The sequence below is a fragment of the Micromesistius poutassou genome (genome assembly GCF_964030765.1).
Source record: "Micromesistius poutassou genome assembly, chromosome: 10".
Taxonomy (NCBI): Eukaryota; Metazoa; Chordata; class Actinopteri; order Gadiformes; family Gadidae; genus Micromesistius; species Micromesistius poutassou.
Genome location: NC_140280.1, coordinates 20,260,373 through 20,275,022, shown reverse-complemented (window position 1 = coordinate 20,275,022; position 14,650 = coordinate 20,260,373). Strand labels below are relative to the sequence as shown.

Sequence of the window (14,650 nt, the reverse complement as noted above, 5' to 3'; positions counted from 1 at the left end):
CCTGAGAGGTGCCAGGGCAACAGGTCTGTGGTCATTTACTGACATTTTTGGAAACAATCCTCCGATAGCATATTGAGATAGTGTAGCATTTTCAGTTTTACAAATGAGTGTGGGTGCTTGGGGCGGGGGGGGGGGGGGGGGGGGGGGGGGGGTGGATAGAATATTATTGGGCAGTTCAGCTAATACAACACGCTAGGTCACAGTCTAGCATGAGTGTCTGTTCAAATAAGAGATAATGTCAGTGTCCTCCGGGGGTAAATACCACTTGAATCCTGACCTAGATTCCACGGCTACAATTGAACGTATCGGTTTCTCCGTTGTTACACCTACACCTACAACCCATAGAGAATAAAACAAAGCTTTGAGAGCACAATGTGAAGAATGCGGCTCAAGTTGTCCACCTTCTCCCCACTGAGGTGTATAATCCATTCTAACAACTGTCACATGGCTTAACCCTCCACGACTCCACCAGCTCCATATGGAATTCCAGACATTTTTGTGCTGACATTGTTTGAAAATGTGCTCAGGAAAGCCCAAGGCTACTAATTAGAGGCTTGGACAGATGCCTTCAGACAGCTTCCATCATCGAGTGGTTCAACAGCCCAGCCTGCAGAGTCCAACCAGAAGGCTATCGTGTCTGGTCCTTGTAATGACCGCCAAGCTTCAGACAAAATGGTGCTTCTGTTCGCTTCCCTGTGGGAGGATTTACTCTCACGAACCGACTGATACTCAGATACTTTCTATTCTAATTCTAGAACTTATTATTATTCTCTTAATGGATTGAGATGTGTTGAATGTGCTGATGCATAATCATAGTTGATTGAACAAATCACAAACGGTAAATAGTATTCATGAAATACCCCCCCCCCCCACCCCCACAATGATGGTCTCATTACCATACCACATGAGTAGTACAGGGGGCTCACTACAATGCCATCAGAGCCATTGTTGGTAGAGTAGAAAATACAATGGGATTGGAGCCCTCATAATCAGGGTCGAAGAAATTCCCTTAATTGATGCTCTACTAATTGGCAGGAAACACAATTTGAACTCATTGCAGTGTCCTTTGTTTGGATAGGTTAAGATACACCAGCCAGATCCAGAATTAGGGTGTTAATCAATGTGTTACAATTCAAGGAAGAGGTTACAAAACAATGTAACACAATGAAAACACACATCTTTGCTGAGATAATACAATATGAATATATATTTTTTCCTTTTAATTGAAGACTCTTCTGGCATAGTAACTTTTATCTGCAACAGTGCACACATTCACATACAGATCATCATTATCGGTAAACATTGGAAAAAACTTGCCTGAGAATGTGTTTTTGCTCACTTCTTTGATGTTTGAGTGCATCGCTCTCCCTTTGGGTAAACACACTCAAGCCCTCAATGGCCAATGTTACACACACAGACACATGCATCAAATTGATCATTTGGAAGTTTCTGTGTGTTGTGCCTGTGTAGTTCTATTGCTATTGAGAGTTGTTGACAAATCCTATCCGTTTCCCTGCTCTGCTAACCCATAACAACATGGAAGTAATGGTTCTTTTTTTGTTTCCCTATACCCAGGCTCAACTGAACAGTGAGATGTCCCTTTTTAAAGGGGCTTTGAACCAGCCACATGGAGGGGAGAAAATGACCTGAATCGCAAATTCTGTCGCAGTGGTGTTCCCTTGAACCGCAAACACACTTGCTGAAACACAAACAAACAAAGACACCTGCAAGCTAAATATAAGTTCCAGTCCCTGCCCTCCGCACCAGTCCTCCATGGATTCCTTTGGCCTTCACTTTGAGAGAATGAGCAACTTGGACTTGCACCCTTTAAGCCTGCCGATCAGCCGGCTCTCTCCAGCCAAGTCCACCAGCAGCATCGCAGACCAGCTCCCCCACCATCAGCACGGGAAGGGTGACTCCGCCTACAGCTCCTTCTCGGGCGGCTCCACAGTTCCAGATTACCCGTCGCCCTTCCTCCAGGATGACCTGCAGCCCAGCGCCTTCAACCACTACACCGATCTGAAGTATGTGAAGGCGGTGTACCAGCCCTGCCAGGCTCACCAGTCCGAGACCAGGACCATGGACCAGCTGTGTCACTCTGTGGAGGCCGTTTCTCAGCAGCATCGCAACATCAACAACCGACGGCAAAACGGACACGATAGATGTCAAGCCGACAGCAAACTGACTGCCTCCCCTAATCCTCCCAGTTCCCATCCCCCTCCTCCACCACCGCCCGCCCGCCTGGACAGCCTAGTAGCCACGAGGAACCTAGAGAACAGCCGAGGCCACCATCCGGGTACTAAACCCCAACCTCAGCCACTACGCACACGGACGCAGCAAACGTCCTTCGGTCACTTCCACCCGTCGACCCTGCCTCAAGACTCTCTCAAATCAAACCACACAGCTGATCCAGAGCCCGGCGCCCCGGACCTAGTCTATGGGGGCTGGCGGGAAACACAGCAGGAACCGCCGCAGTCTAATCAGCCTCCCAGCTACCGTCCTCCACCTCAACGCCATGACGTGGTCAACTTCTCAAGCTCGGAACACATTATCCCTGCCCATCAGAGCAAATTGGGGCAGCCGCAAATATCAGCAAGCCTCCTCAACAAACCACCAGCTCAGGGCACCAACCACATGGAGAATCAAAAGAACAGACAGCGGACCAGGAGTAGTGATACATACAAAGGCAGCAATCATTTTGATCGCTATCGCAAAAGGGCGCACTCCGCCAAAGAGAGTTCCCAAAGTCTCGTCCCAGAGCCAGACAGGTCTTCCAGCCCGAGCAGTATCAGCCAGAACTTGACCGCCAGCAGCAGCGGCAGCAGCCAGCATAAGGGTCAGTTTTATTTCGTAACAGGTAGACAGACAGGAACCGGCGGACGGAAACTGTCTGTGTCATCGTGTGCCTCTGAGGCAGGAAGCGAGAGCTCCACCGTGGTGGAGACCTTCACTCTCAGGGAGAAGGAGAGATGCCACAGCACCATGGACAATTTCTTCAGGCCCACCCAGCACAGGCCTTACAAATCCACGGAAGCACTTTCAGATAAGATGCCAGCTTACCCTCCGATGTCTCAGGAGCAGGACTCTGTGTTCGAGAGCCAGGATGAGAACCTGAGTACAACATTCAATGGACCTCATCCAATGACAATACAGCCCTCCCACACGTTTGACTCATTAGAACAGATGCACTTGATACAATGTCAGGAGATGGGCCGGCACACGGCTAACCACCCCATCTTCTTCTGTGGCCCAGAGGAAAGTCACACCCTCAAAGGAAGTCAAACACCAGCAAAAGGGGCCACTAAAATGATAAGCAATGACCAGCTCAACTTTTGCAAGAGAGAAGATCTGGCAAAGAAAGGTAGAAGGCAACCACTAGGGGATGTAGCGAGTGAACGAATCAACAAGGAAACCACTCCACTTCTGTACCATCTGACCGGCGCCAGCAGGGCGGCGCTAAAGCCCAAAAAGGACATTTTTATCGACGTAAAGGGCGAAGAAACAACCTTCAACAAAGCTGGTCATAAAGACATTAATACACGCAGCAAGGAGAGATCTCTTCCGATTGAAGCCGTTGCAGAATCTATCTCGAATGCCTGCAACACACTGGACGACTCATTTCAGAAATACTACAAGGAACAGCTCAAGGACGCCCAGTCTAAAGTCTTGAGGGAGACTTCGTTCAAACGCAAGGACCTCCAGCTGTCCTTGCCCCACCGAATCAATGAGAAAAGACTTGAGCTGCGGCCGTCGGTGATACATCATTTCAGTGCTTCACAGGACTCCGAGACGTCAACAGAAACTCTGACCCCGTCAATAACATCAGGGGAGGTGGAGATAGGGAGCAAAAAAGAGGTTATTATGGAGAAAGAGAAGGATGCAGAAGGTCAAAGGGAAAATGGAAGACCTTTGAATGTGGCACAGCCCCAAGTGGCTCGTATTGGCAACAGGAAACGCCTGACTCAAGAGCAGAAGAAGATGTGCTTCTCTGAACCTGAGAAGCTTCATCAGCTGGGTGACCCCTCATACCATTCATCTTGCAGTTCCCTCGGAAATGAAGTGGAACACTTCATCTCAACTGAATGTCTCGCAACACCGGAACCAGGACAGCATGGAGAGCAAGGGTTTGTTGCAGCCAGGAGGAAGATCTTTGAGATACGAGGCCGAGCCTTTTCTGCTTCCAGTCTCTCAAAGACAAACCTCAAGAACCTCCAGCACAAAGCGTTGGTGGAGTACGTTGAGCGCAAGACGGGCCACAAAGTTGCCGAGCCCCAGCAGCCTGGGCCTCAATTACCACCTCCCCCCAGACAGAGGCACTCTGTTGGGGAGAAGCCAGTGGGGTGGCCGGCCAAGTCTCCTGCAAGTACAGGTGGTCAGGGGCTCAAGAAGAAACTCAACAGGCCGCATTCGGCAGGCCGCATCCTTGACTCTTCCAGCAGTTCCGTCAGGTGAGGGAAAGAAAAGGTTTAAAGTGTATCATGATATATTGTCATGATGGTAATGACCTTTGTAGACCAAAGGTTTCTATTCAATTTGTTTTTTTGTCCAAACAGATATGCCCAGTTTTTCTCAGCTCAGCAAGCTCACTCTGGATTGGTCCAAGGTAGTGGCCAACCAAGCATGAAGGAGTGCCAGAGTGCTCAAGGAAAGTCTGCCTCTGTGGAGAGCCTGCTGAGCCAGACAGAACCCGCAGACCTCTTCAGGAACCGCTCCAGATCCATACCATATGCATTTCAGGTAAAACTCTAAATAAGTTTTACAATGCACAAAACTAACTTTGCACTTTATCTATCAACATTTCTTATAAACAGGCTGGTTTTGGTGTGCCCATGGATTGATTCTTCCATATATATATAATGTATCAGTTTTTAAAACAACAGACAACAGACAACCATGTTACATCATCATACATTCGACACAGCTTCCCATGCTGCACAGCAATGCTACAGGATTCAAAGTGATCACAGTCTCACGTTTGCTTCTTCGTTGCTCTTGTTGGTTCTGCAGGCACATGGCCCAGAGGATGATTCATCTCCGGCCGATGCTATGGAAACCCCGAGGTATGCAGCGGTTCACCAGACACAGTCCGCTGTTTGTTTCTTGTGCTGTGGGTCACGGAGGTGGAGTGTCTCTATAAGCTGCACATGAAGCCAGTTCAGCATTCTGCTGCTCGAGATCTGAATCAATCATGTAAAAGGAGAAGCACTCATTATAAGGTTGAATTGTCCTACAAGCGTTTAAACTGTAGTGCATTTCACAGCATCTTCTGTGATCATTTATACAAAAATAATCCTAATACGTTTGATTTGAATTGCTTTGCATGGTACGCAAAGACACATACATACATTAAAGACAAACTATTTGAGAAAATAAGTCAGAAATAGAGGTATATACACATGCTTTATACATGCATATGCACATGAACACAAAATGCATAAAACCAGTGGTAAAGTGGATAAAATGAGACAATAAAATGGAAAATGGAAGAAAATAAAAGGCCTAAATTGAGTTGAATGATACTAGGTGGACAGGGAGCAGTGGCCAGGGGTTGAACGCGACACCCGGGGTTCTAACCACTGAACTGTTGGCAATGAATGACAGCAGTGAGCCGGGGCGCGCGGCGGAGGAGCCTGCGGCCGGGCCGGCAGCCCTGGAGCTCCGGCAGCGAGTTCGCGTGGTCGCCCCGAGGGGGAAGTCCATGGAGGAGCTGGGAGCAGTGAGGCGCTGCAGACCGCCGGCGCTGAGCAGGAGCTCTGAGCAGCTGGAGCAGTTATGGGACCCCGCAGTGAGACCAGGACGGGATAACAGGAGCCTGCCCTCCGTCCTGGACGACGGACCACTGGACGCAGCGGCCCGTCTCCAGGGTCTGGAGCAAGCCAGGCAGAGGATGGAGACGCTGGGCCTGGAGAGGACCCGGCCACAGCAATGGACCCACAGCAGAACCCCGTCCAGGGCAGGTTCAGACCGGCCGCTGGGGGTCGACGAGGAGAGCGGGCCTGCTGCAGAGCCAGAAGCCAGGAGCTTGAGTAGCTCCTCCTCCCCGGCCTCCAGCAACTTTTCTGGGGTCAGAGTTCCCTTAGGTAGTGGCAGTGGGCCCTCCGAGCCCCAGTCACCAAACGGACCGGAGACCAGAGAGAGAGACGTGGAGTCTACCCCGGGCAGCCCGTCCATGACCAGTCAGGCAACGTCCCCGAAAGAGAGCAAGCCTGGGTCCAGGTAGGTCTGAGAATAGTAAGAACTATTCCTTTATTAAGGATACATTTCTATCATCATCTTTATTCTAAACTTCAATGTAAGTTATTAAGTGAGAACCGGTATACGTGTGGGACCAGTAAACTCAAATATATAAAAACATAAAATCCCCTCATCATCAGTCATGGTCTCCTAATCAGCACCTCTTCCCCCAGAGACAGAAAGTCTCCCAGTGGGTCTGCGTCACTCCAAGAGCGGCCATCGGATGAACCCCAGGTCGTAGCCCCGCCCCCTGACCCCAGCCAGGAGGGCTCTGTAAGTGGGCGGGTGTCGACGGAGGCCGAGCTGCCGACACCTCCTCCTCCTCCTCCTCCTCCTCCTCCTCCTCCCGTTGTCCACGAGGACAGCCCCGACGTCCCGCTCAGCGACAAAGTATATGAGCCCCGTCCCACGTCCCCCAGCCTGGGACCCCCAGCGCTGAGCGCTGCCCCCCTTCACCCTCCACCTCACGGCGTCTCCCGCGCCCAGCCCGGCCCCGCCGCCGCCGACGCCGCGGAGCCCCGCACCGAGACCGCGGCCGCCGCGGGTCCAGAGGGAGACCCCACGCCGGAGGTGGAGGAGCGGAGCGTTCTGCAGGGGGGGGCGGAGAGCCCGGAGCGGCCCCCCGCGGCGAGGCCGGGCTGGGCGGAGCTGGTGGCGGCGGTGGTGAGGGCGGACCGCTCGCTGGCCAAGGCGCTGTACCCGCTGGCCGACCGCAAGACGGCGCTGATGCTGATGGAGCAGCTGCTGTCGGAGGACACCCTGCTGATGGAGGAGCACTACAAGAAGAAACAGGAGCAGAGGGCGCCGGAGCACAGGTAGGGCCGTCCAGATGGTCTTAGTGGTCGTCATAGTGATGACCAGTGATGACCAGTGATGACCAGTGATGACCAGTGATGACGTGAATCCACTGTTGTTTTTTTGGGGGGGGGGTCGTTAAATCCATACATTTCCCATTATCTAATCTATGGATTCCCCGTATACAGTTCTCACAGAGATGGTAAATATATATTTTCCCTAATGTGGATCTCCCGGTAATTCTGGAATCACTCAACATGGTTGTTAATGCATTTATTACACGTGTACACGTAAACATTGTACATACAATAAGTGGATCAATGACGGAATGTAGAGAGTGCGTGCCATTCCTGACAACTTGACTCTCGTCACAGAGTAGAGGTGTCGTGTTTTTATGACAACGTGTACACTCAGAGAAGGAGGCCTCTCTTCATAGTAAGTGATGCTGACTGTCTAAAGGTCACCAGATGGCTGACAGCAGAGCCCATCAATGTGCCTGTGTGTCGTGTAACAAGCACAGGCATTATAAAGTTATGAAGCGTTGAGCCCAAAGCACACACGGTACGGAATTCGGTTCATATTTGCAGCGTGGCCCAAAAAATAAATAGAACACACATTGTCCAAACGTGCAGACGCAAAAATGATATAACATTATTTTGTTTGTCTGGAAGCACGTCCAGAAGGGGTTTAGAGTTTAGAGAATTTGAATCATATGTCCCTGTATGTATTACGTATAAATAATACAATTATGTAAAATGAATAGCCATCCTGCTGCAGCAGTGAATGTAATGATTGTGTTGAATCAGTGGTAGCACGTTCCTCTCTGTCTCCAGTGCTGCGGAGGTCCAGCCCTTGTCTGCTTTGGACGAAGACGACAACAATGTTCCAAGTTCAGATGCACAGGTCCAGGCGGACGTCACTGAGAAGAAGGTGAACTATTAGAATAGTCTTGTCTTTCCTTCTTCCTCGTCTCTGCAGCATTTAGAGACAAATACATTTACAGTTTAGGCTTAGCTGTAAAGGTTGGCCATGCATTTGGGAGAAGCATAACAAAATAATTCCGGGGGTGTTTTCCATATTCATACTGTGTTCTGTACTCTACTGTACGTCATAAACGTAATATTAACTCCCCTTTGGGTTCCTTCGCCTAGCCGCCATCTTGGTTTCAAACGCTAGCTACCATTCAGAACCAAGATGGAGCCGAGAAGGCCAGGAGGTGAATAAGGCCCAAGCCTCTTCCAGCCATCTCCTGGACATACTCGCTGTAACCCATCAGCCACCAGGTTCACAGAGTAATGACCTCTACAAAGAAACATGCAACATTAGTTGATCGACCAGACTATTCACGTCCAGTCATTTGTGTAACCTGTGAATGAACGGACTGCATTTATACTTATATATACTGCTTATATATTTATATTTATACTGAGCTTTTCTAACCAGTGGCCTCTCAAAGCGCTTTACAATACTGCCTCACATTCACCCATTCATCACACATTCACACACCGACGGCGGAGTCACCCAGCGGGTCAGGAGCAGTCAGGGTGAGGCGTCTCGCTCAGGGACTCCTCCACACTCCTCTAGGAGGAGCAGTCAGGGTGAGGCGTCTCTCTCAGGGACACCTCCACACTCCTCTAGGAGGAGCAGTCAGGGTGAGGCGTCTCTCTCAGGGACTCCTCCACACTCCTCTAGGAGGAGCAGTCAGGGTGAGGCGTCTCTCAGGGACACCTCCACACTCCTCTAGGAGGAGCAGTCAGGGTGAGGCGTCTCTCTCAGGGACACCTCCACACTCTTCTAGGAGGAGCAGTCAGGGTGAGGCGTCTCTCTCAGGGACACCTCCACACTCCTCTAGGAGGAGCAGTCAGGGTGAGGCGTCTCTCTCAGGGACACCTCCACACTCCTCTAGGAGGAGCAGTCAGGGTGAGGGCGTCTCTCTCAGGGACACCTCCACACTCCTCTAGGAGGAGCAGTCAGGGTGAGGCGTCTCGCTCAGGGACTCCTCCACACTCCTCTAGGAGGAGCAGTCAGGGTGAGGCGTCTCTCTCAGGGACACCTCCACACTCCTCTAGGAGGAGCAGTCAGGGTGAGGCGTCTCTCTCAGGGACACCTCCACACTCCTCTAGGAGGAGCAGTCAGGGTGAGGCGTCTCTCTCAGGGACACCTCCACACTCCTCTAGGAGGAGCAGTCAGGGTGAGGCGTCTCGCTCAGGGACACCTCCACACTCCTCTAGGAGGAGCAGTCAGGGTGAGGGCGTCTCTCTCAGGGACACCTCCACACTCCTCTAGGAGGAGCAGTCAGGGTGAGGCGTCTCTCTCAGGGACACCTCCACACTCCTCTAGGAGGAGCAGTCAGGGTGAGGCGTCTCTCTCAGGGACACCTCCACACTCCTCTAGGAGGAGCAGTCAGGGTGAGGCGTCTCTCTCAGGGACACCTCCACACTCCTCTAGGAGGAGCAGTCAGGGTGAGGGCGTCTCGCTCAGGGACTCCTCCACACTCCGCGAGGAGGAGGAGCAGTCAGGGGGAGGGCGTCTCGCTCAGGGACTCCTCCACACTCCGCTAGGAGGAGGAGGAGCCGGGGATCCAACCAGCGACCCTCGGGGTACCAGCCGCCCCGCTGTGCCTCCTGTGGTGTCCACCAGCCGCGTTCCACAGCCCTGGTCCTCAGGGCTCCCACAGCCCGCCCGCCCCGTCCCTAACGCCCGCCCCCCCCCCCCCCGTGTGTCCTGCAGCGCGTCCTGGTGTCCTACGCCGAGGAGAGCCTGCGGGGCCTGGAGGGGGCCCGCGGGGCCCTGCAGACGGAGGTCCAGGAGAACGCGGCGCGCGGGGAGGCGGTGCTGGCCCTGGTGCGGCAGCGCTGCCGGCCCCTGGAGGTGGAGCGCTACAGCCTGTTCATCGGGGACCTGCAGCGCGTGGTCAGCCTGCTGCTCTGCCTGTCGGCCCGGCTGGCCCGCGTCCAGAACGCCCTGAGCACCGTGGACCAGCACACCGACGCCGAGGAGAAGGTAGGACACACACGGCAGGACACACACAGCACGACACACACAGCACGACACACACAGCGGGACACACACAGCAGGACACACACAGCAACACACAGCAGGACACACACAGCAACACACACAGCGGGACACACACAGCAGGACACACACAGCAGGACACACACAGCAGGAAACACACAGCAGGACACACACAGCGGGACACACACAGCAGGACACACACAACACGCAGCAGGACACACACAGCAGGACACACACAGCGGGACACACACAGCAGGACACACACAGCAGGACACACACAGCCAGCAGGCTGGATACATCCAACAGGCTGGATACATGATCCAACAGGCTGGATACATGATCCAGCAGGCTGGATACATGATCCAGCAGGCTGGATACATGATCCAACAGGCTGGATACATGATCCAACAGGCTGGATACATGATCCAACAGGCTGGATACATGATCCAACAGGCTGGATACATCCAACATGCTACGCGTTGAATACAACATCCAACATGCTGAACACATCCAACTTACTTAACTTGCAGTCGTTATTTTCTTTCCTTGCGTTGGCTTCCGTTTCAGCGTTGAAACTGTTGTGACACTTTTTCGTGAAATGACAAGATAAAATAGCACAAAGTCATTAGCTTCTACCACCCTTTATTTTTTGCTTTTTATTTCTCTTTTTTTCTCACAGTAATTAGACCTAAGGGAAGATTTGCACACAATTCGTTTTTTTTTGACTATTTACCACATGTCAAGTTTTATTAATTAGTCGGATTAGTCAAGTAGAAGCGTTTTTCTCTTGGAGCCACATTCTAAACTGTAATCTGGTGTCCAGTGCTTAGGTCTCAGGTCACTCTGAGTTAATTACAGGAGCTCATTTAAATGAGACGTCATGTTCATCTTCTTGTGTAAACTCTTTGCACACTTTGATCCACCACTCTTTTGCCTTGAGTGTAAACATCCAGAGAGACAGACGTTTGACCAGGAGATGGTTTAGCTGAGCAAGGAGCTAAGAATCTGATTCTCTAGTGCTCTGTGTGTGTGTGTGTGTGTGTGTGTGTGTGTGTGTGTGTGTGTGTGTGTGTGTGTGTGTGTGTGTGTGTGTGTGTGTGTGTGTGTGTGTGTGTGTGTGTGTGTGTGTGTGTGTGAGAGACGGTTCCTCCCCTTCGGGAACGCCCTGTGGCTTTATCTGTTTATCTGTGTTGGTCAAGACCAACGTGGTATTTTTAGTTTCTTATCTTTATTTGAGATTTAACGGCCATAAAACACCTTTTTTTGTTCATAGTTTGGACAAACAGTCCAAAGTATCTGTCGAAGGCCAGTGTATCCCGGCCAGAGGGATCCGATTATTATTGTGAATCTTAAATAAAGTTCAGGGCAGCAGTGTTTCATAGAGTCACATCTAAAGGACAAAGGGGATTTAGCTTGGTCCGTTTCCCTCCCTTAGTTTCCCTTTATTGTTGATCCATAAACACATGTGCATGCCTTTTTCCACTTCCAAACATGTTTAGGAGCTCATTTGTCTCGCCGTTATCAGCAACACTCTGTTGACACTGGCTCACCGAAACTGACGCTGGGTTTCGATGACATCTGTGTCTCCCCTGCCCTCTGTTGCCTGAGTCCAGTACTGCCTGGTATATAATATATATACTGGTATATATAATACTGCCCCCCCTCCTTCCACACACACCGTTTAAGGACTCACCAAACAAAGCAACAAGCCTACGACGCCTACCGCGTGTCCAATTAACGTCATTCCCAATGAAGGTATTTAAGCTCTCTGTCATCGACGGTATGCTAAGCCTCACCGTGCTCTGAACGTGTAAACAGAGGAGGAGGAGCCAACGTTATTCAAGGTAAACGGCTCAAACCGCCAATAGGGTCACACAAGGTCACGCCTCAGCACCAAGGCAAGGCAACTTTATTTATAACGCACTTTTCATACACAAGGCAAACTCAAAGTGCTTCACATATAAACATTGTCATACAATAAAATAAATTAATAGATAAGTAAAAAGTAAAATAGATAGAAAATAAAGGCAAAAAAATGCATTTTAGAAAGTGAGAAAATAAAGGCAAAGTTACTAATAAAATAAAAAATAGAAGCATTGTAGATTTAAGATTTAGCAGAAAGTTAAAGCAAACATAAAAGTCTTCAGTCTTGTTTTAAAAGCTGTCAGAGTTGGGGCAAGTCTTAAATCCTCAGGGAGTTTATTCCAGCTATTTGTTGCACAGGACCAACTACTGTGCCCGGGCTGAACCAACAACAAATACTTGTTGTTGGTTCCCATGTCTTTTTTAGGGTTAATAATTGCATTTGGGGGTACTACTAGAATAGGGTAACACGCCTGCATGTTAGATATACCCCTTAGTATTCTCACACTGTTTGATTTGTATCATGTTAAGACCCCCCCCCCCCCCCCCGAATAGCCCAGTCTGCTGTGATTGGTCAGCGCACCCTCTTTGTTGCGATTGGTTGGCGAGCGCTTTGCGCGTGAGTCGGCAAATTCACGCCCCGAGAAGTTGTAAACATTGCGGGTAGCCGGGAGGCGGGACTTCTGCACTTCTGCACCGCCCACTGCTCAGTCTGACGTCACGCTGTTACGGAAGTGAAGTGTGAGTGCAAACGAGCTGTTTCACACACTCATTGAGGGACGTTCTCGGTGGGCGCCAATACTCCCCCTGCCTCCGACTTAGATTTTTCCAGCTTAGCAGACGTAAAACATGTATACATACGACATGTAACGCCGCGTTCACACTACCTTCGTCCGTCGACGGATCTCATTGACTTTGCATGGGGCGCTTTCGAAATGCATTGTGGGTCCGTTCGTTCTGTCGGCTCCTTTGCCTGCGTCAAAAAGTTGAGAAATGTTCAACTTTTCAGGCAGCGAAGGATCCGTGGCCAATCAGAGCGCGTTATGCAAATATACGCACACTGTCCAATGAAATCGCCTTTGTAATAAGACCCGGGAAAACACACGGATATGTCAGTCCGTTGGCGGGTGGAGGTAGTGTGAACGCGGTGGAACTGTTTAAAGCAGGGGTCTTTAACCTTGGGGTCGCGACCCCAAGTGGGGTCGCAGAGGTACTGCAGTAGGATCGCAAAATTATTCTTTTTATTTATTTTTTTAAATACACATTAACATGAATCCAACATATACTTTTTCAAATATGCATTCAATAACAGTTATGTTAATGTGTATTCATGTTATTATTCGTGTTAATGTGTATTTTCAGTAACTAACTTATTACATTTATGCAACATTGATGAAAGGCTACCCCCATGAGTCATTGTGGTCAGATCAGTATCTGACACTTCACAGCAGCGGTTGAGTCAGGACCTCTTATCAAAGTAATTGCGAGTCAGGTATTGTGTGAGCCACAATGGATGGAGCTTTGTCACTAAGCCTTATTATTGTATGCACAAGGTATGTTTATACATGACACTGTAGCTTGTCCTACATGTTACTGTAGGCCCAGTTTAATATTTAACTCTGTTTCATACAACGTATGTAGTGGGGGGGGGTCCCAGCTCAGTCCCTCTACCAGCTCTGGGGTCTGTCAGTACGAAGACCCCTGGTCTGGAGCGAAGGGGAGAGTACCGCGTGACGTCGCCCCCTGACTCTGGCCTCTCCCCCCCCCCTCCGCCAGGAGTCTCTGGACAGCCGCCACCGGCTGCTCTGCAAGCAGCGCGAGGACGCCAAGGACCTGAAGGACAACCTGGACCGCCGGGAGAGCGGGGTCGCCGCCTTCCTGGCCCCCCAGCTGAGCGGGGCCCAGCTGGGCGGCTACCGGCGCTTCGTCCAGACCACCGCCTCGCTGCTCATACGGCAGAAGGACCTGGAGGAGCGGCGGCAGCTGGCCCAGGAGCAGGCAGAGGCCCTCAGGAGCAGCCTGCCGCCGGGCCCCTGAGGGCCGCCGGGCCCCTGAGGGCCGGCAGGGGGGGGGGGGGGAAGAGGACCTCTCGGGGGGCCCCTGAGGGCCAGGGGGGGGAGGGAGGGAGGGAGGGAAGAGGACCTCTCGGGGGGCCCCTGGGGGCCAGGGGGGGGAGGGAGGGAGGGAGGGAGGGAGGGAGGGAGGGAAGAGGACCTCTCGGGCCCCTGAGGGCCAGGGGGGGGAGGGAGGGAAGAGGACCTCTCGGGCCCCTGAGGGCCGGCGGGGGGGGGAGGGAGGGAGGGAGGGAGGGAAGAGGACCTCTCGGGGGGCCCCTGAGGGCCAGGGGGGGGAGGGAGGGAGGGAGGGAAGAGGACCTCTCGGGCCCCTGAGGGCCGGAGGGAGGGGGAGGGAGGGAGGGAGGGAGGGGGAAGAGGACCTCTCGGGCCCCTGAGGGCCGTCGGGGGGGGAGGGAGGGAGGGAGGGAGGGAGGGAGGGAGGGAGGGATGGGGAAGAGGACCTCTCCCAGGCGTGTTGTGAGTTGCGTCCCCATGTCGGAATTATTTTTCTTTCCGCCTGAGAAACTTTTTGAAGCACGTCCATGCTGGTTTTGTGGTTTGCTGTCCTCCTCTGTGAGTCGTATGTCCCGTCCCCCCCACACACACACACTCAGTCACACGCTTCACACTCACAAAGTGCTCTTTTGACTTTATAGTCGAGGGCTCGGTGCCCAGACGCGGAG

General features: G+C 51.8%; 1 protein-coding gene across 2 annotated transcripts in view; it reads left to right on the top strand.

The window, feature by feature from the left end:
• The window catches only part of shroom1 (shroom family member 1), a 34,199-nt gene that overhangs the window by 13,192 nt on the left and 6,357 nt on the right, over window positions 1-14,650 (top strand). Inside the window, exons 2-9 of one of the 2 annotated variants that reach the window (XM_084474537.1) lie at window positions 1,576-4,448; window positions 4,554-4,737; window positions 5,008-5,060; window positions 5,602-6,216; window positions 6,408-7,049; window positions 7,863-7,959; window positions 9,760-10,032; window positions 13,687-13,970. In XM_084474537.1, coding sequence (XP_084330663.1) covers window positions 1,774-4,448; window positions 4,554-4,737; window positions 5,008-5,060; window positions 5,602-6,216; window positions 6,408-7,049; window positions 7,863-7,959; window positions 9,760-10,032; window positions 13,687-13,947 — 4,800 coding nt within the window. In that variant the 5' untranslated portion in view covers window positions 1,576-1,773 and the 3' untranslated portion in view covers window positions 13,948-13,970. Of the gene's footprint in view, window positions 1-1,575; window positions 4,449-4,553; window positions 4,738-5,007; window positions 5,061-5,601; window positions 6,217-6,407; window positions 7,050-7,862; window positions 7,960-9,759; window positions 10,033-13,686; window positions 13,971-14,650 lie in introns of those variants that run through there. The other variant, XM_084474538.1, reaches the window with a different exon arrangement.